Here is a 20,793-nt window from a genome sequence, read left to right on the forward strand (position 1 = left end):
CGTTCCACTTCAGCTCCTCTACCACATCTTGGCTGAACAGTTATTTGAAGGATGAAGACCAAAGTCAGACTATGTTAGATAGGCAAACTCTCACCCTTTATTTTAGTAATAAAAGACTGAACTAAAGCTAAGCACACACATGCACGAGTGGCCACAGAGGTACTTTCACTGAATGGGGAGAGTACATCAATACTGTATAATATTTTGTTAATCACCGTAGACATAAAATGACACTCAAAACAGACTAAGCACATGTACCTAACAGTGTTATACACAAATCTATATAGAATTAAGTACCTGTACTGAAATACACATTATATAGATACATATAAGATTTAAAATAAAATTCCATGTGTTTCTTCCATATTTTTATTAAATATAAAACTTGTAACAACAGAAGTCTATGATTTCATGTAACTTATTCTATTAGCAAAATGCCTATTCTTTCCAACAAAGACTTTTTTTTTTTTTTAAACTACTTTTCATCAGTTCACCTCTTTCAGGCAGGCTAAAAAGCAACTAACACAGCAGCATAACACAATTCCTAAAGCAGACTTGTTTTATTTACAGCAGTAGCGCACAAGCACATGTCTGCTTTTCATCAAGACAACCAAAAATATTCAGCGCACAGAGTTATTAGGAACACTTGGCAACCACAAGGCCACAATTAACAGTAATGAACACTCCAGAGCAGTCAGAGCCTACCATGTCAACACTCCGAGAAGCTACACGGTTTCAATAAGATACCTTTGTGCAAGCCCGGCATTAACAGCAAGTACAGGAGGAGTGAGCGAAGGCTGGTGATGGGGAACGTCCATTAAGAGTAAAGACAAACGTCCCAGACACCCATATGGGATGGGTGGGTTTGTCTCGCCTTCCTTAGCCCTGCCGGGAGGCTGCTTGGCGTTTGGCGCCGGATGCTCTAGCGCTTGTATTTGTGTCCCAAACGCTATCACGTTTTTATTTATCTATCTGTAAGCCAGATACGACCTGACTGAAATCAATGTAACACAGACACGAACCAGCCGTCTGCAGTTTGGATACTAGACCCTATATACTTTTTTAAAATGCCTGCATTGCTCTGTAAATGCCATGTAAAATCTGCTGAAAGATAATCACACCTCTTAACGTACCTGTTTCCGTGGCTGCTGTGTTGTGTCAGGGCCCCGACGGTGCAGTGCCGCAGTCAGGCTGCGACGGGGGCTGTGGGCAGCGGGGCCTGGGGTACCCTGGGCTGCTCACAGCCGGGTCCAGCTGGTTCCAGCCAGTCACAGCCGGTTCCAGCCAGTCACAGCCGGTTCCAGCCAGCCAGCCACAGCTGTGGCAGGAAGCCCCACGGCCAGCCCCAAAGCTGCAACCCGCCAGAGGGGCCGGCGGCACTGCTGCTCACCTGTATTTCTGCTTATTCTTGTACTAAAACCAATACCCCTCTATCTTTTGTTATTTGTAATAAGATACTAAGCAGAGATCCTTAAAACAAGGCTGAACCCTGCCCTGATAACTGCATAGAAACACAACTAAAGCATAATCAATATCCCCACACCCTGCAGTCTAGAAAACAAGGTGTATCTATGGCAAGTTACATCAACAGAAAGGAGGACACTATCACGTTTTTATTCTATCATTTTTGATCCTTTTTCGTGTCAGCAGCAAGAGCCCTGGGGCAAACCGGGGGATTCCCTGCAACCCAGACCTCGAGGCTTTTGTTTGAGATGCACAATCACTCAAGATCCAAACAAGCTGCTGATCATAGCAGGACTTGTGGATTATTTTAACATCTACATTACTACAGAGTTTACATTTATGTGTATACGTGTATATATATGTCCATATATAGCAGACATATGTATCTGTATCACCACTGTGCCCTGTGTATGCACATGTGTTTCGAGGGGAGGAGGAAGTGTGTGAACACATTTTGGGCGAGAAGCCGAGAGGGAGGGAGGCTGAAGGCAGGTATAGGTACAGCACGTCACAGGACTCTCGTTACTGCTAATCCTTCACTTTTCCTTTCTTTAAGTAACAGTTTTGCGCAATAGTTATGGAGGCAGGCTCAAGCAGAAGTCACAAACACTTTCGGGTTACCAGAATTAGGCACTCAGAGGTCTGCAGGGGAACAGCAATTTAGGAAGTGCCCATTCCTGAACACCTCTGCTGGCACAGCGCCAGCATGAAAAGCAGCCGTCCTCTTCTGCTGCCTGCTCATCAAAGAAATTCCTCACTAAAACCACAGAGGCACTTTAACGCAGCTTGAGACAACCACCTTGGTGCCTGGACACACATGCGGAACCAGCCAGACACCGCTCTGTGGAGACCACTGCACAAACCCATCGCCCTAAGTGATGCAAAAAGGAATTACTGGGCACTGCCGCCTCCGCAGGGAGAGTCCTGGCCCAGTGAAGAACGGCTACTGCTCTGTCAAGGTGCTCATCTCCCTTGATACCTGCACAGTAGGTAACTGTGAACTCATCTTCTAGCAGCAGTAGTGAACCTGAAAAGTCTGCAAAGCTGAGTGACATACAAACATGGGCAATTCCGCAAAGAAAGAAACCCTATTTTCTGGATTTTGTCAAAAGATGCCCGTGAATGGATTTTTCCTGGACTGTGTGGCCACTCAATGAGATGGGATAACAGTATGTTCCTCAGAGCAAAGAAAAATAAAAACATCAGGTATACACTCTTTTACAGTGTACTTCCACTTTTTTTCCAGAGAAATTATGTGAGCACCATCGGTTCTGGTGTGCGCAATGATATGCTAGTAGCTTGCCATTTCCCGGGAAAGAGACATCATCAGATTCCGAAATAGCAGATTCTTTTATTAAGTTCAGAACACTACAAGTGGACCCCTGAAAAGTCAGCAGGATGGAAAAACTGTTATTTCTATTGTTTGGGTAATTAACCACGGACGAGAGAAACTATGACATGCCCACTATGACAAAAAGAAATATGCAGTACCATATAGAATTAAATCTGGAAGTTTCAAGTCCAAGCCTTAAACAGTGGAATCTCCTTCCTTTCACTTAAATAATACCATGACTAGGTCTAACTGGATGAAAAAGATCAAATTGTTAATAACTCATGAGTAATAGAATTTAGCGTGGCCCTGTTAAAGTCCCATAATTTCTCTTCATGATATATTTTCTATGTTTTAAAATACCTTAAAATATTTTCAAATAGTGCTGTTGTTCAAACATTACTTCTGAGAGTCTCTACTGCCAGGAACACAAGTCAAACTGAGTAACAAAAGGCAGGCCATGACATAAAAGTCTGAAAGGAGAGAAACTGACTATAACCCTCCAAAATAAAGACATTTGGCAACATAGTTTTCAACATACAATATGAGAAATGCTAGTTCATTTAGCCTTTATATTGCCAAGAATTTGAATCATAACACACACACACACACGACTGATTTTCTCTCAGGAGTAATAGAATCTTTCTTGTTATTGGATGCTATTTGCAAACCTCTGAATTCTGAAAACTGACTGGCAATGTTTAAACTTTATCTGGTGGCAGAATACGATACACAAGTTATTTGCATAAGAAAAATAAATTCAATATTATTTATAGAATGCCATTGTTTTTAATTTTGCATATTAAAGTTTCTTTCACAACAGACTGTATATTAAGTGCTAGAAAGAGGCCTTTATTACACCAAAGTGATACAGAAGAGTGACAAGCAAAATTCTAGAGACAAAATTAATCAAGACTATCTTTCATCTGCTTTTGGCCATGGTTGGAGAACAGATGTTGGCCCAGATGTACCTTTGTTGTAACCTAATACAGGTTAAATATATTATTTTGCCCTGGTTGCTACTAAGACTTCCTACAGTTGTTTTTCATAGTGTATACTACAAGTATACTTTTAGAATACTCAGTGTATTTGAAAGATAAACACCATCTTATTGCCACCATGGAAAGCCCTAGTGATCTATTAGAAATTATCTAAAGCACTAAAATGCTGAATAATGTCTACTTTTAAAGATATTCTCTCCGTTTTACTGGTACAACACATGCGTATTCACAGAAGCATGACATTGGAGCAAACCAGGTCCTAAAACACCACTGATGAATTTGTAGGTTGTGAGATTAAAACACATCATTAGAAGACTCCACCCCTTTCCTACATCCAAAGACCAGAATTTTGAATTTATGTATTTAACAGTTTTGTACACCTTATTCCCACTAACCACATTTGGATTAAGTATTCCATATGTCTGGGACACATACGTTTTCCAATTTTACGCACATTTACCAAAGAAAAGCATTAATACGCAGTTAGACCAGCATCTTACAGAGAAAATGTTGTACTGCAACATTGTAGTTTTGGAGTTTTTCTTTTTAAATGAAAAATTTTATCTGTTCCAACCACCAAAGAAAGCAAGTTCATAGTCTTGCACTATCTGAAGAGAATCCTTCCCCAGAAATATATTTTTTAGGAAGCCTTACTGTTACTATTAAGTATTTTATGCACATCATTTAGAAATTTTTTTTAATATAAAAATTGGTTCTGATTATCAAGTGCTCTTCACCTACACAGTGGGAGAAGTTACTATCTTCAGGTCTTTTTTTGCTTTTACTGCTATTTTATCAAATTAATTGCTACTATGTTTCAAAATGCAGAGTTCACTTGCTGCTGCCAGAGGAACCTCAGAGAGACAATTGAAAATCTGGAAAAGTCATGTTGTTTGCAATAAATTAATGGAGAAGTATGCAAATTGAGCCTTGAGATGGTTTTTGCCATTATTTCTTAACAAGTCTTAAAAATACAATGTGTTGCTGGAAACATAATTACACATAAGAAGTGTTCCTCTGGTAAAAAAATAGACTTCTTAGTCGCAAAAATGTTAAATGGTCTTTTCTGAAATGTCAGAGAAAAGCATTTCATTACAGAAAAGTAAAGAGAAAAAAAACCATTAAAAATAGGAATTTATGTGAAATTGCAAATTATTCTGAGGTAACCAGAGCAGCAGATAGCAAACACAACAGAAATAGTTTCTAGAGAAATAATTTCACATTTTTCTCAGTAGGGTGCTATTTGTACGAATAAATTGTCGACCAATGTATTAAGCTTTCCCAGCAATGGTTTTTAACAGTAATGTAGTTATATGACATATGGAACAGAACATAACGCTTCTGCTTCACTATCTCAGATATTAATCGCTACTGTAACACGGGCTGATTTAAATGTTTGTCGGAGCATATGATTTGTCAGGGGAAAATTTCTTACTTAGGGCATGACAATAAGGTTTTTAGCAAGTGGCCAGTGACAACCCCTGGAAGAGATAAAAGCAAATAACTAGGGATCTAATTGCCCTCATCAGAAGACATCTGCTTCAATAAATGAGTAATACAATCTCCATGTCATTTCGATCTTCCTACTACTAAGAACCATCAGAAACACTTCTTTCATTTTCATTTCAGCAGCAGTAGATTGTCAATACTTCCCAGACACACACAGACGCAGCAAAGCACATTTTTAACACTTCAGTAGTAACTTACTGCTTCTTGCCTTATTTTACATTTGTAAAGCCACCTCAAGTCGGCCACATGGCTTGACATGCAGCTGCCTACCTGCTAAATAAGGCAGATTAATATGAAACTTTTGTAGTAGTCCACAGATCATTGGCATACTAAAAATTGGCAGTGAGGTCCTGCCTGTTACCTTCAGACTGTAAATAAAGAAGAATGGTTCAAAAGAATGCCACTCTTGGACTGAGATTCCAACTGAGAAAACACCAAAGATCTGGCAAGCCAAAGTTTTGCCATCTCTAGAGAAACCAGTAAAATACCACTCTCCCTTTCTCCTAGTTGCAAAATGGCTAGAGATCAGATACTTGGGGAAGTACAGCCTAAGCAATTTTTCACTAAAATAAAACAGCTATTAACTTGAAGCAATGGTATGAACATTTTATTCCTCTTCCTTAATCTATTCTCAAGCACTGTGGTAGCAGAGACATCGCACCACATATAACGAGACGAGCCAGAATACACATGGTGGGATTACTACTAGCATTTTGTTAACGTACCGCTCTCTGCAGAATGAGTATACAGAAGCTCTGAAAAAGCATCTGACCTTTATTTTTATGGACTCCAGTAAAACAAGATAATACATTCTATTAAAAGAAAAAACCTGACACTAAACAATCAAGAAAATCTTGAATTAGTAACGGAGGGATCCGCAATAAACTTGCAGAACGCAATGCTCCTGGTCTTGTAATATATGGCACTGTTCCCAGTAAAGACAAAGAATTCAGTACAGGCCAATAATACAGTTTCTTGTTCAAAAGCCACTCTTCAGAAACGGCCAACCTGCATCTCTTGAAATACACAAGGTTTAACCCATTCACATGATCGGTCACAGAGGTTTGGTGGCTGGGGAGCACCAGATTTCCTCTGTGTGTGAGCACGTGAGCCAGCAGAGACGGGTCCTTCCCAGGGAAGACCCTTAGGCTGGGCTTGCTGCACACACAGCCCAGCCCAAGCCAGCACCTACAGGACAGCGCCAGGGTCTGCCCGACCTCCCCACTGTGCCCAGGGCCCAGGCCCTTCCACTCAGCTTTTGTACCGGCTGCTACCTGCCTCCTGGCTATGGCAATATTCTTACAGAAGAACATGCAATGGCATTATGAGAAAAATCTGAGACAAGACGTCTGGTGGTACTAATGAGGCAGCTCCTACAATCCCAATAGTTCAGCGAGGTCTTAAAGCAACACTGCAATCTAACCCTCCACCAAAAATTCCATCATAATTAATGTGGTATATTCCTAAAGCCTGAATACATCTCCAGTTAAGGGCACGTTTCTTAAATTAGATTTTTGTATCTTTTTAACAGATGCTATTTCAATTGCTTGGTCTTATGACCTGCAGCTAACAGAGCTCATGTCCCTGCAGCAAAATGCTGACTCGCTGAGTCCCACCGCAGCAAAGGCAAACAAGTAAGGTCTTAATAATGTATTTTTTTCTTGAACCAATACAAGGAAGCTCCAAAACGTCACAATGTAGACATTGTTCCAAATAATACAGTTGAACCAAGTGCACAGACAAATTATAAATCATGCTTTTATCTCAATAAAGAATTTCATACGTCATAAAAGTAGATGAACTAAATACTTGCTTCTAACTAGCTGCCCAGTGTCAGGAGTTCAGATGTCTTCATATTTCCTGACAAATAGTAATGAACATACTATTGGGGGGGGAAAAAAAAAAACAACAAACCATTAAAACTGTGCTTCCTTACTTGTTCTATCTGTTTTTGCTGCATGATTTGAATATTTGCTAACTTTACTGAGAAAAAGAACATTCTATTTTAATTTCATTAAGACTTCAGACACATTAATTTCTATGAACATTAAGGTCTCAGGGATCTTCAAATCCCTGGGAAAAACTGGAAAATCTCTTAGAGAAAAACTGGATTTTATTGCTCTATTATAAGATGATGTCAGTATTTCTTTCCTCAGCAAAGGAAATTTCCTCAACACACCACCTTCTTCTGCCATCTGTTTTGTAATAAGATATGGCAAATAAAGGGGATTTGTATTCCATTCCAACTGTCTAAGAAACATCTTATTTTTTTTTTTTTCCCCAGGATAAATCATAAAAGTGGGAGCAAGATCTGTGGCACACATGGACAATTCTGTTTTCTGGTTTGAAAGAAAATTTCTAACCTGAAATATGCAACGGGTGCGGTATTCCACTGGTCATGATTTTGGGCAGAGAAATACGGTTTCACAGGTAACATCAATTTTTCTCACAACTCTCAGGCTAAATTTAGAGCTCAGAAAAGGCCAATGCCTGTGCCAAGAAAGCACACTCTGGCACATCTTGTGCAATTTTAGCCAGCCAACTTCAGTTTTCATCTGCTACCTGCACATAATTTTACACCAAAGACCAGTTCCAAGCAACAGAAAAATATCTACTCTGAATAAACAAATAAAACAGACAACAAAACTTACATTTGATGGTGACCTGAGGAAGCATTTGCTCAGTCAATGTTAATTTATTTCTATACTCAAGTGAAAGCTGTATTTAGCACCCACCTTTTTAAAAACACGGGTCAACAAACTGCTGCAAAATAACTTCAGCTGGTTTTAGATTAGAAGGGAGTGGGGTTAAAATACCCATGTCTCAATCAAATCCCTAATTTGATACAATATTTAGGGGCAACAAGAGGCAAATTACAACCAAAGGTGATCACATTACAAATTAAAAAATATACTACTACATTCTCACATATCAGACTGAAAACATGGATGTCTATAAAATATTTCTGACATGAATTGCCAACAAGTAAAGCTCAACCAGAACAATTACTCAAATAAAAGTCAAAAGAAGTCATCCACATATTTTACTCTCATAGGTAGCTGTTGCTGTATGTTGACGTTTATTTAGCACAAAATTATTTAATTTATCAGTAGAATACCTTAGTTGATGGACTGCAAACACCTTCAGTGAGTCTAACAAACTAAGATGTCACTGTGACAAGCAGAACTACCACCATGAACCACGCAAGCAGAAAGTGCGCTTTCTTCCTGAAGTATGTTTGCGCTTTTGATGATAAAGAGGACAAACTCTTTTTTTTTTTTTTAAACTGAGCAGGAGGTAATACAAATTTTAGGAACTTAGAGTTGAAAATTACCTGGAAAAGCTAACACCCATTCATTGAAAAAGTACTTAAAGCCATTAAGATAAATCATTTGAATACTTACCAAAACTAAATAATATATAAATTATTAATAATGGGAATGGTTTTCTTTCTGTTTTTCTTATCAGGCAGATCTGTAGAGACCTGAGCATTTTGTCCTTGATCCTTTCAACAAAGTATCTTAAATCCACTGTCAAGTAGCATCTGCAACATCATTGCAGTACATGGTCCTATAATGTAATTATTTTGCTTCTCCACGTCACTCTAAACTGTTTTTTGCTTATCATAATAACAGAACAAAGACAACCAAAGAACAAAATCTTCACATAGTGTACCTGCAAAGCACAATTCATCATTCGCACAATGTAGTCGAACTGCTGATGGTCCAGTATTGCTCGATTTTGTTTAACGTGCAGGCCTAACTCCTGTGTCAGGCAGTGCCGAGCTGCCTTTCCTTTCAGGGCTCGCAGAGCTGCCGGCAGGGTCTGGAGACAAGAAAATCCAACTTTATGAAAATGAAATTAAATGGCACAATTCATATTGAATATCATTAATCCTTTATTAAGAAACTGCAAGTGACAGTATAGTAAATGATAACTTTGGAAATTACACACTAGCTTGAATATCAAACTTTCATATAATGGTTGATCTTGCTTGAGTCATTAAGCGTTACATTTTTCCCACGCTTTTTTCAAATGCATTAAACAGCATTTTTCACCTACATCTGTAGATAGAAGTGACTGAATACTGACACTGAACGGATGTGAAATCAGACATGAATTATTGTGTATGAAAGCACCAGGTCTTGAGTTGGCTATCAAGGCCAACCAGTGTGCTTTTTGACATGTAGCGCCTGACAAACGGCGCTAGAAGCGGCATACCTCACATAGCAACCCGGCCACAAGGCTGTTACGCAGTTTACCCTAAAGCAGTGCCAATACTGGTAAAGATGCCAATAGCGCCAACGAGTTAAAGAGGCAGCAAGTGCTACATGAGTGATTATCAGCTGTGGCCCTTTAGATGAGATTTAATGTGTGGTAACAGATAAAGAAGAAAAGGGAGCCTGTTGCCTAAAGACAAATTTACCATGCAGGGGGACAAAAAACTACTGAAATTTTCCAAGTGCCTTTAAGTTGAAAGAGGTTATAAACTACTGGGTTTCACATTCATCAAAACTCTATAAAAAGAACTACACATTTTATTAGGAATTTTTCCATATGCACTTCCATAACATAACTTGTAAATCAAGAAATACTCATTTTCTATCTTGAGCTGCACAGGTCAGAGTGATAGTTTTCTAAGAAATAAAATGTTCTTAAAATAATTTTACATTCATTTTCATTTGTAGAATTAGATTTGAGTGCGAGTTTGAATGATTATTCTAGAATCAATAACTGAAACCTCTATGGACGGAATCTACAAAACCCAGCAACTTCTTAATGTGAAAAAATAGAATGTCAAGGATGACAAGGTCAGTCTTCATTTGCCCATTAACAGAACAGAGGCTTATTTGGGAAAGTTAAAATTTCATTTTATTACCTTTTCAGTCTCCAAAAATTTGTTTTCAAAAATGAATGAGACGCAGCTTCTAACAACTTCCAGCCTTTGTGCACTGTTGAAAACTGTGCTTCCTTTTTCCATTATGGAAACTAACAAAGAAAAACAAGAGTATACATCTGTGAAATGTCTTCTGCCAAAGCCACAAAGAATATCAGAAAGTTCTTTTAAAAAAAAAATTAATGTGCCCTCCATTTTGTTCTGTTAAGCAAATACCATTAGTAGGCACATACAGATGAGAACATAAGATCCTAAACATTCAGTTTTCCTACACTATCTGAAGAAAAAGAGTGCTCTGAATTTTAACTAGAGCAACTGATTCTCTTTACGACTTCTTCCAATTGTCTCATACAGGCACAAAGAGATCCTGGTCTCTAACATACTAATGAAATAAATAAATACAAACTAATAAAATACATATATGCGTGTGTGTTCTACAGTGAACTATGTAGCCTTGCATACTTGGTAGCAGTAGATAACTATTTTTTCCTAAAGAATTCATTGTTCATGCCAAGAATTCTGTGACATGGTATAAAACCTGAGAAACCTGCTCTCTTATCTAGATTCCAGTTTGCCGAGTTCTAAAGATTATTTTCTTAATGCAGTATTTAACTCTGAATTTTCAAGAAAATTCAGAATGGAAGAATTAACATTCTCTTTTTCTCTTTGGTGTCAAGTAATAGAATATAAATGCAGACTATGCCCTTTTTGTAGATAATGAGCACTAATATCCAAGGATTTTGACACACAGGACAGCAGGGAGTATGAGTGTCGAAAGCTGTTCCTTGGAAAAACAAACAAACAAACAACAGCAACAACAAAACAAAAAACCAAACCAAACTTTGACCACAAAATTAACATATTAAGAAAGAAAACCTTCTCTTGTATCTATACTTTTAAAGAAAGACAAGAGAAGGCGAGCACATACCCTTTAAATTTTCTATAAGCAACAGAGTCAATGACATAGTCAACAGTAAAGGCAGGTGAATAGACTTTATCCTCTTCTTACATAAACCCAAAGAGCCTGGAAGGGGCCTCAAGAGGCCAGCAAGTTCATTCTCCTGTCCCTAGACATGATCAACTGTATTTATGTTATTTCTCATGTTTGTCTAATATGTTCCCAAAGTTCTGTGATAAACAAGACTCCATGGCTTCACAAGAAATCCATTCAACTGTCTCATAATCCTCATTTTACCAAGTTTTTCCTGACAAATAACTCTACTCTTGTGGTGCAATTAAACCCATTATTTCTTATTACTACAGATTATTCCCTTTCTTTTTTTAGCAGCCTCTTATGTAACTGAAGACTGCTATTATGTGTTCCCTCAGTCTTCTCTTTTTCAGTCTAAACAACTCCCCATCTTTCCTTGTAGGTCACATTCTCCAGACCGCTGGTCATTCTTGTTGCTTTCTTCTGGACTCCCTCCAACAGAATCAAAACCAGAGACAGTCCTCCAGTGTCCAAAAATGGATACAAGCCGTCCAGCTGAGGTCTTACTGAGTACCATGAAAGGATTTCTCCACGGGGTTCACTGACTGTACTCCTGTTTATACATCCTACAGAGATGTTTGTCTTTTTTGCAATAGCTTGATATAGTTGGGTCATGTTTGCCCTATGATCATTATAATCCCCAAATTAATGTCTACAATGTCTACATCTGTTCTTTATATTTAAATATAGGTGTATATATATAGGTATATTTACTTTAAGACAGATGCTGTGTTTGCTCCTTGTCTTTTTCCAGTAATTTACATAACTTCCAGTAGTGACAAAGGAGAAACACCAACAGCTCAAAGCGCGGTTTGGCCAGTCCTACAAGTAACCTACAGTGATATTCAACAGATCTAGATGAGTAAACAATATCTAATTTAATAGTTCAAATTAACTCATATCAAATCCTTTTTTGTGGTAGTGATTATGCCACTCACACTCTGGATGTTTGGCTTCTTAGTAAAGGCTGATGCAAAAGAGCTTTTAAAACTGCAAAGACAAACAGCCAAGTCTATGTCCTAAAGGTTACTATGATCACTAATACTACCTTAACATAAAATTGAGAGCAACAAATTGCAGCCATGCTAATTACATATTCAACTCATGAGACAGGATGACAAATCGGTAAGTCGGGGAACAAATAAACGTACCGACGGGGGGACCTGCTGGGACTACGCACTTCTTGTCCCCGCGGGTGGCAGGGGGGGCACCCTGACCCCTTGCGAGACCTTCCTGGAGCAGCTCCTGCACCCGGCCCTCGTTGATCCGGGGGAAAGGGAGGATGTGGACACGCAGGTGGGAGCCCTCCGTGGGCCGCGGCACTTTCTGGAATGCTATGTGGGGATTGGGATTCTCCTGCAGGTCAGAAGTGAAAGGTTACACGTGTGTTACGCAGTGTTACCATCTGTCTCATGCGATTTTACTGCTGCTCTGTATACCTGTCATACCTAACGGATTAAGAAGCCAAGTATCTAATGCAGCTGACTAATATCATATTTCATATTCATATCACCCTTGATTCATTACCTGTAATACTTGCAACTTTGTTAAAGGCTTTTATAAAATTATTTTTGTCAACATGTGAAATTCAAAAAGAGAGAAAAAAAAATCACTGCTTGTGTTGATTTTATGCAGTTTAATGAACATTTAGGACTTGAATAGAAATTAGTTAGACAATCCACCTCTTCATGAGAGAGAGGGTTGAAGAATACTAAAACATACAATCTCTTCACAGAGTACTAAGAAATATTCTTATATTGATTAAGATTACAAAGCGAAAATTCATTTTTGTACCATGTTGTATCAAACTATGGCTTCCCTCATTAAGGACCAATTCTCTATCTTCTGTATGTCCCATAAAGATTTGTTACACAGCTCACTTTGCACTAAAAAAAATGAAAAAAAGTTAATACCAGTGACCAAATAGAATAAATGATAGGCCTTAACTACAAGGACAATAAAAAGAAGATGTCACATCAGATTCTGGAGTCTTCTCAAAGGGTAGAAAAGACTTATTTCCACTGTGAAAATAAATGTTTGCCTACAATGATTTTTCACTCACTCTTTTACAGTCTTGGTTTCTTTCACTTTAAAAGAAAATGTAATAAGCAGCCCCAAAGAAAGGCTCTTCAGATTTTAAAAATAAAATTAAAAATCAGTTTCACATTGCAGAACACTGACTTATTTGTTTTGCCAAAATAACTGCTGCATCTGCTACCACGTAATTATTATATTTGTCTTGATTTCAATATTACCATGCAATACTGCTGTACTGAAGATATCAGCAAAATACGCCCTGTACCATACAACAGAGATGTGACTGTCAGAGGGATACTTGAAGACTTGCGCTGTGTAGGTCAGCTCTGTGGGCGTTTGTCAATGCCAGATGCAGTAGCAGTAACCCATCTTCTGCCTCTGGTGTTCAGCAACCAGAAAGCTCATGTACATCACAAACCACTAAGTTTCACTCAACTGCCCCCACGCTGATTTCAGCAAGATATGAAAATTCACCATTTCCTTTCATTTTTTTCCTCAAATGGTTGATAAACCTCTCCTCTTTGTTTGGGTTTTTCCCTGGCTTCAGGATGTACCTTTTTCAAAATACAGTGAAGATCTATCTACATGTTCTACAAGGATCCTGCCGTCATTCACAGGATCACATCTCACACCTTGAGGAGTGTAACAATCAATCAAACAAACCAGGATATTTTCATCTCTTCATTCAGATACCAGGGGTTATCATTAATCATGTCTGGATTTATTGTTTTCCAATTTGACTCTATGCTGTTACTTATGTAGTAGGGCTATGTACCACTGCCAAAGAGTGCTACTCAATCAGTTTCTGTTGTACAAGCACAACTAGCTTGCAATGAAACTTGTAAACAGGAGCTAGTTGGATACTTGCATTTAGGGGAGCAAAAAACAACAAGGAGATCAAATGCATCAACTTGAGAAATAGCAGTCAAAACAAACCAGCTACTTCGCTGTACAAATTCTCTGCAGAGGAAAGTTTAACAAAATAAGCCAAAAATCTCGTTGGGGGATGAGAGCAGCAAATGCCAGAGAAGCAAGGCAGAGAAAGGGAACATAATTTCAGCAGAGGCTAACAGATGACATATAGCAGAAAAAGCCAGAAAGGGAGAATAACTATTCCACGTTCCATTTCATGGAGAAGAGAGATCCAGAGGAAAGATACAGAAAGAGTTACTTTAATCTTGGCCATCACAAACCTAATCCCAGCTGCATATGCTATTAGGAACGTAGGTCTAATGTCTTCAACTACTGAAGCAGTACATGCCAAAAACTTGTCTAGATTTTCCACTTGTACCAGCTAGACTAATACAAACATTATCTCTCCCTAACAAACCTTGTTTCTGATATTTATCTAGACTGTCACAGCTACAGTATGACGACTATTTAAACCGTGGAACAAGATGTCAAAATATGTCATGTACTGAGTTTAAAATCAGGCAGCTCTAGGCATAATTTACAGAAGCGATGTTACTCGTCACAGTGCTTTATTCAAAGACAGTTGTATGCATAAGTACTAAAAACCTGACTTTTAAATACACTAAGTCATTGACTTAGTGGTAGTGAAGTAGCAGGTCAATCACAATGGTATAAATAAATCTCAACGTAAGAAACACTAACATCAGCTAGTTTTGACACTGATTTTAAGAAATGATGTAAGCGAAAAGTTGCACATACGCACATTCACTTATGCTTTACAGGCTCTTTCATTCTAAAAAGGATCTATATCTACTAGAAAACAAATATAAATGTTCACCATCTCCCTTGGAGTAATTTAGTATCATAATAACAATTAGGTTGTTCACAGCAATTTCCCATATTTATGGGATAGTACCACAATAATCTTATGTTTATAACATTGCAGCCCCTAGCTCTTGGGGAAATCAAATCTTCTAAAAGACTGATTTTAAAGAAACTTTAGTGCAACATTCCTCATCTTTTCTACTGTGTCTTCCCCAAATTTGAATTCACTCATCTCTGCCATCTGATGAAAAAGAATCAGATTAGTTCACTTTAATATTGCTCATTGACTTTCTAATTGACATTGACAGAACCGTCAACCGATATACCTTCTGACAGTGTTAACCTGGAAGTCGGACCTGAATTTGGAAAATGCACACTGCTATATACAGCACCGCTATTAAAACAATAGCAGAGAATTTTAATATTCATTCGGAAGTTTTTATTTCCAATAACTTAATTTTAGCTCATAATAGATTATTCAATCCGTACTCATCATTAAGAGACTCCTATATGATCAGAGGTATACCATGGAATAAATAATATTTTATTACAGATGAAATCTCATGGATGAAATTGATCTGTGTAACAAAAATTCTAATGCCTGATGTTTCTCTTCATTTTCCACAAGATTCATTCTCTTATGATAAGACTGAAGTGTCAGTGTAAGGATATCAGTGTTAAGATACTCAAATAAGTACGCTACACCACATATGGACGAGAAACAACATTTCACACGCATTTTTAAATGCAAATTGGTTTTAGTCCACAAGTATATATTTGCTCTCTTTTCTAATGTCTTCCATCAACAAAATAGATTAAAATGTGTATTAATGTCACCTGGCAATTTCAGAGGAAAAGAGAGATGGAGTGAGTGTGTCTCAAGACAGACACAAATTCTGCAGAGAAGGACAACATTAAAGCCAGACTAACCTCATTCACACACCTTACTATTCACATATTCCATTTACTTGAAATACATAGATGTATTTTTCCATCCAAAATCTACTGACACAAAAGTTCGCTGAATGCACTGGTTATAAAGTTTTGCATTTCCCATTGAAAAAGATACTAAATTTATTCCAAAGGCTGCATTGACAGTGACAAAATGCTTAAAGGCAAATGATTTTGGAAAAAAAAAAAAGACACACACAACCCAAACCACCTCTCCCCACCTCTCCGCCAAAACACCCTGGAAGGTAGCAGTACTTAGTAATTCTTGCGATATGTTAACAGAACTGTAGATGTAAATCATAGCTTTGGGGAACTGGGATATAGAAAAGAAAGGGAGATAAAGGTGTCAACTGACTGCGTAATAGATACTGCTCTGTGGAGTCTGAACAACACCAGGAAGTGTGAAGGGGAGATTAGCTGATGTCAAAAAGAAAAAGTAATAAACAAAATGAAATCCCAGCTAATGGAATGATAAGAGACTTTACAAAAGCACCATGTAACATAAAGGAAGGCAAGAATGAAACTGGAAATGGTATTCTGGGAAACCCAAAGAGCCCAAGAAATGGGCTGTAAGAAATGAAACAGTTCTTGCTGAGCACACAAGCCACAGGGACTGGGTTGTAAAGCAGGAAAGAGCTGCTTAAAGTATACATTATGCCGAAAGGGATGTACAGTTTTCATATGGAAAAACATTGAGAGGCAAGAAATGTATTTGGCAAGGACAGGTTGCAGCCGAGAAAATAATTGTTTATATACATTATGTGAAGACACACTAAGAAAATAGAATGTTAAGTCACAGTAGTTAACAGGTAAGTCAATATTAGCATTAATAAATCAATATCAGTATATTTAACTTCCTTCACATATACAAAATTGGTGACGCTTAAAGTTCCAAAGTCTTCTGTCATAATGCAGATGATGACTACCACAGTCATTTCCATTTTCAGATACTAGATCAATCTCAGCAATAAGAATTTTCAATGTACTATTCCGACTCTTAAAGTGCAGTAGGTATAGTAAACTTACATTTTTGAAGAGCTGTTCTGCAAGTTCTCTAACATGCTTTATCATTTTTGGTGGATTACCTTCCTCAGCTTTAATTCTTTCAACTTCGAAGGCTACCAACTTTAAAAAAATAAAGAAAAAAAAAAGAATACAAATGTTTATAATTCAATTAAAAGTAATTTTCTTCCTATTTCAGTTATGAAATGTTAATTTTATATTGAAACTGAGCAAAGAAAACTGAACACTGAAAAATGTGCAATGTCACATTGCTCTGGAACATGAGACATTTTCAGTTTCTTACAGAGCTTCTGTTACCAGGTTTTATAGTCCTACCTAATGCCGAAAATCCTACATAACTAAAACATTCTGTTAACATTTCTACTACCACAATGCATATTTCTCATATATACTACTACTATGCAGAATACCAAATTCTATTTGTACTCTACATTCAAATAAAAGCCAGCACAGTAAAAATACGGCATTACCCGTTAAAAGAAAACAATATTTGTCTCTATTTATATTGTTGTATATGTATGTAATTTAATATTTCTCAATTACTTTTTCAGTATTTTTAAGAATATAATTAAATTACTCAAAATAATTCTGTACTAGCACATGTGATGCACTATGAAGTTCCTGACAACAGGAACAGGATTACCATGATTTATATGAGATGGGCATAATTTTATGAAGGAAGCTAGAAATGTACACTTAGAAGAAAATGAGAATTGCGAAGTTTAGTATAAACTTTATACAATAAACAGTGAGGATTCAGAAGTATTTCAATAGTTTTTCACATATCATAGGTACATTTTATTCTACTTGGGAATACAGAAAGAGTCTTCACCTCATCAAAAAGATCACAGGCTCTGAAAGGAGGACCCCGCTCTGACACAAAACCAGCAAACGCCATTCCATTGAGAACTTTGGTTAGAAAGTCATTCTCAAGTAAGCCTCGCTGCCCCAAGAAGGCTGCCTGCAACAGAGGAAAAAAAGCACGTATTTTATCAGTATCAAAACTACAACCAACTATTTATGTACTAGGAGTTAAACATTTTCACCAATTTGTACTATTACATGGTACTTTCTAACTAAATCTTGTATATTATCTTTTTGTACCTAAATCCAGGAGTGATGTAACAGGAAGTCTGCTGCACACATTTCATAAATGTCACAGGTAACAGAAAACTAGTACTTTCAAGTATTGCCTTCTAATTACGTATATGTTTTCAAAATCCTTAGGGATTATTCAAATGTTTCTTTGTATTAAATTTTAATGTTAACTTTGTTCCATATTTCATCACTGACTCCGCAATTAGTTCTACTAAAATGCATTGATACAGTGCTATGTCAAAATGATATGCTTATCACATGCAGATTATTTTATTTTATTTTTTTAAACTTTAACACTTGTTTAAAGGCAAGCTCACGGGAATAATAAATACTAACTAAACATACATAACTGCTTCTCTTTTACCTTATGGAAATGAATTACTGGTTCAGCATGAATTCTGATCAGCTGAAGACACGACCGATATCCTTGGAAAAGTTGTGCAAATAGCCTAAGGAAGATTGCTCGCACTTCTTTATCCTGTAAGCAGCAATTGAATACGCTGTCAAAACATTTTTGTATTCTAAACTTTTCCACACTTTGCATAAAGCTATCTGAGCAACGCCTACAAATTCATCAAGCAATGCTGCAGTGTAGCACAGAGGTGGAGATACTTGTACACATGCAAAGTTGTTTTACGTGAGGCTGCAGTTTCCCTGACCCGACCGGAGACGGCAATGACAGATGCAGCACATATGCACCTGTTTTCTCCTGCTGCTCTTTTCTGTGTCTGCACAACAGCCCCTGGCAACGCAAGTGTCACTGTTGGGGTGCTCATGTGGCGAACCACACGATGGAACTGCCATGAGGGAAAACCAATGCTGAGTAAAAGGGGTGTTTTAGCCCGGATTTGTTCCCTGAAATAAGTGTGGCTCTGCAGCGCTACACAAGCGGAGCCACCAGCACAGGCAGGGGCAGCAGGGAACACAGGAGCCCAAGCTGGGGCTGCCAGCTGTGGCTGAAACCTGAGGTCCCAAAAACTGGCTTATGACCTCAGGTTTTATGGTGTCTCAAGGGACTTCTTAAACAAACTCTAAAAGTTACAAGCAGCAAAGAATATTGATTGACTACTCCAGTAAACAGCTGATCAGCTAATCAACAAGTAAATATGACCTAAACAAGTTAAAGCCTGTAATACTTTTTTAAAAAGAAATAAGTTTAGGTATATATAAGATTCTATAAAGCTGTCCTATTGGAATACTTTTCTAGATGTCTATGGAACAAGATTTATGTTATTATGTTTTTAACTTCATTTTCTAAGGGTCCACTTCACTGAGAGATCATTGATTTACTGAGAGATCATTGATTTACTGAGAGATCATTGATTTACTGAGAGATCATTCTCATTTCTTTTGTGTCCAGGCTGCTTTCTAGGATTTTAACAGGTACATTTGTACCCTGACAAAATTCTTGATACAAAATCATATTAATTTATAACTTCAGAATCAAAGTGAGATCTTAGCTGAATTCTCTCATTAGTTTAAATGAAATCTGGATAACATTTCTTGTCTTCAGCAATGAAAAAAGTAATCTTAAAGCAAGAAGTAAGAACAACAAATGTATTGTACCACTTAAAGAGTTTTGCGTTTTCAAATACACCTACACAAAAAGCCCAACCTGTGTTCTTAACTTGAATTGGCTTTTGGAGTTCATTTCTAGATACACTTACAAACTAAATCCAGCAGTTTTACCAAATGGTTGTTATTATGGCTTCACAACTATTTTAATCTAAATTATCTAGATTTTAGTAGAAAACATTCTACAGATTTTTTTTTAGTATAGAAAATTGCATATGGTTTCATTCAGGTTGAGGTTCATTAAAGCCACTTAACCATGTATGGTTAAAAACCATAAAACTCCTTTCTCAAGATGTCCAAGCATGCAATGTATAATAATTATCATTATTATTGTAAAAGCAGTGACTTTATGTTTTGCTGATACAGCTACCACTCCTATCTTTATGCATATTTACTCTAAAAATCTAGATATTGAATGACATTTTTAATGTTTGTGAACCTTTTTTTGGGGGGGGGGGCGGGGTGAAAGGGGTGTCTAGAAGATAACTTAATTTTAACATTTACATTAACACACAAAAAGACCAGTTTGTCCAGTCACGTAAAATTCTGCAGCTTTACTGGTCTATGAAACAGAGAAGGCACAGATTTAACTCAATAGACAGCAATATTAGAGGAAAATACGGTGCTTCCATATTAATACAAATATGTTTATAAAAGCTTCTAACCCATTAGAATGCTATTAGAGGGCAAAATGCAAAGACCAATGGCATTCCTTTGCTCCACCAGTAACATTATAAAGAATACAGATATGGAAAAGAAAACACAAAACAGAAATTCTTAAAATAAATTTAGTCTAAAATTTCAACAGTTCTCTACTTAAGAAAGTCAGACATAACACAGAAATCTTACCAGCATTTTTGAGTGTGATAAAGCTGTTCGTGGGGGAGGGAATGCATAATCTGCTGTTTCCAAATCAGGATGCAAAACCTAGAGAATTTGTTAAACAAATTTTTTCCCTCATTTTGCTGAGGAAAGGATAAATTACTTTTTTTTCTTCTTTCTCAAATTAATATGCACTGATAGTAAGTGTATCACAAATAATAGATTTAATTAAATCATGAAGATTGTATGGAAATAAAGGTCGGATTAACTTCTCAGCTTCAGGTTTCTATAAGTGAGCTAGTTATCAAAAACTCCTATTACAGTCAACGACGTAAGTCAATACAGTTAGGGATTTTAG

The 20,793-nt window shown here is 37.3% G+C and overlaps 1 protein-coding gene across 8 annotated transcripts in view; it reads right to left on the minus strand.

Annotated features, from left to right (window-relative positions):
* SBF2 (SET binding factor 2) overlaps nucleotides 1-20,793 on the minus strand; it is a 315,579-nt gene that overhangs the window by 95,667 nt on the left and 199,119 nt on the right. For 7 of the 8 annotated variants that reach the window (XM_065635395.1, XM_065635389.1, XM_065635390.1 and 4 more), the window contains 7 exons: nucleotides 20,463-20,540; nucleotides 18,403-18,516; nucleotides 17,773-17,901; nucleotides 16,944-17,042; nucleotides 12,344-12,548; nucleotides 10,184-10,293; nucleotides 8,980-9,129 (listed from right to left, as the gene is read on the minus strand). In XM_065635395.1, coding sequence (XP_065491467.1) covers nucleotides 8,980-9,129; nucleotides 10,184-10,293; nucleotides 12,344-12,548; nucleotides 16,944-17,042; nucleotides 17,773-17,901; nucleotides 18,403-18,516; nucleotides 20,463-20,540 — 885 coding nt within the window. The remainder of the gene's footprint in view (nucleotides 1-8,979; nucleotides 9,130-10,183; nucleotides 10,294-12,343; nucleotides 12,549-16,943; nucleotides 17,043-17,772; nucleotides 17,902-18,402; nucleotides 18,517-20,462; nucleotides 20,541-20,793) is intronic. The other variant, XM_065635394.1, reaches the window with a different exon arrangement.

This window comes from Caloenas nicobarica, chromosome 5 (genome assembly GCF_036013445.1).
Source record: "Caloenas nicobarica isolate bCalNic1 chromosome 5, bCalNic1.hap1, whole genome shotgun sequence".
NCBI lineage: Eukaryota > Metazoa > Chordata > Aves > Columbiformes > Columbidae > Caloenas > Caloenas nicobarica.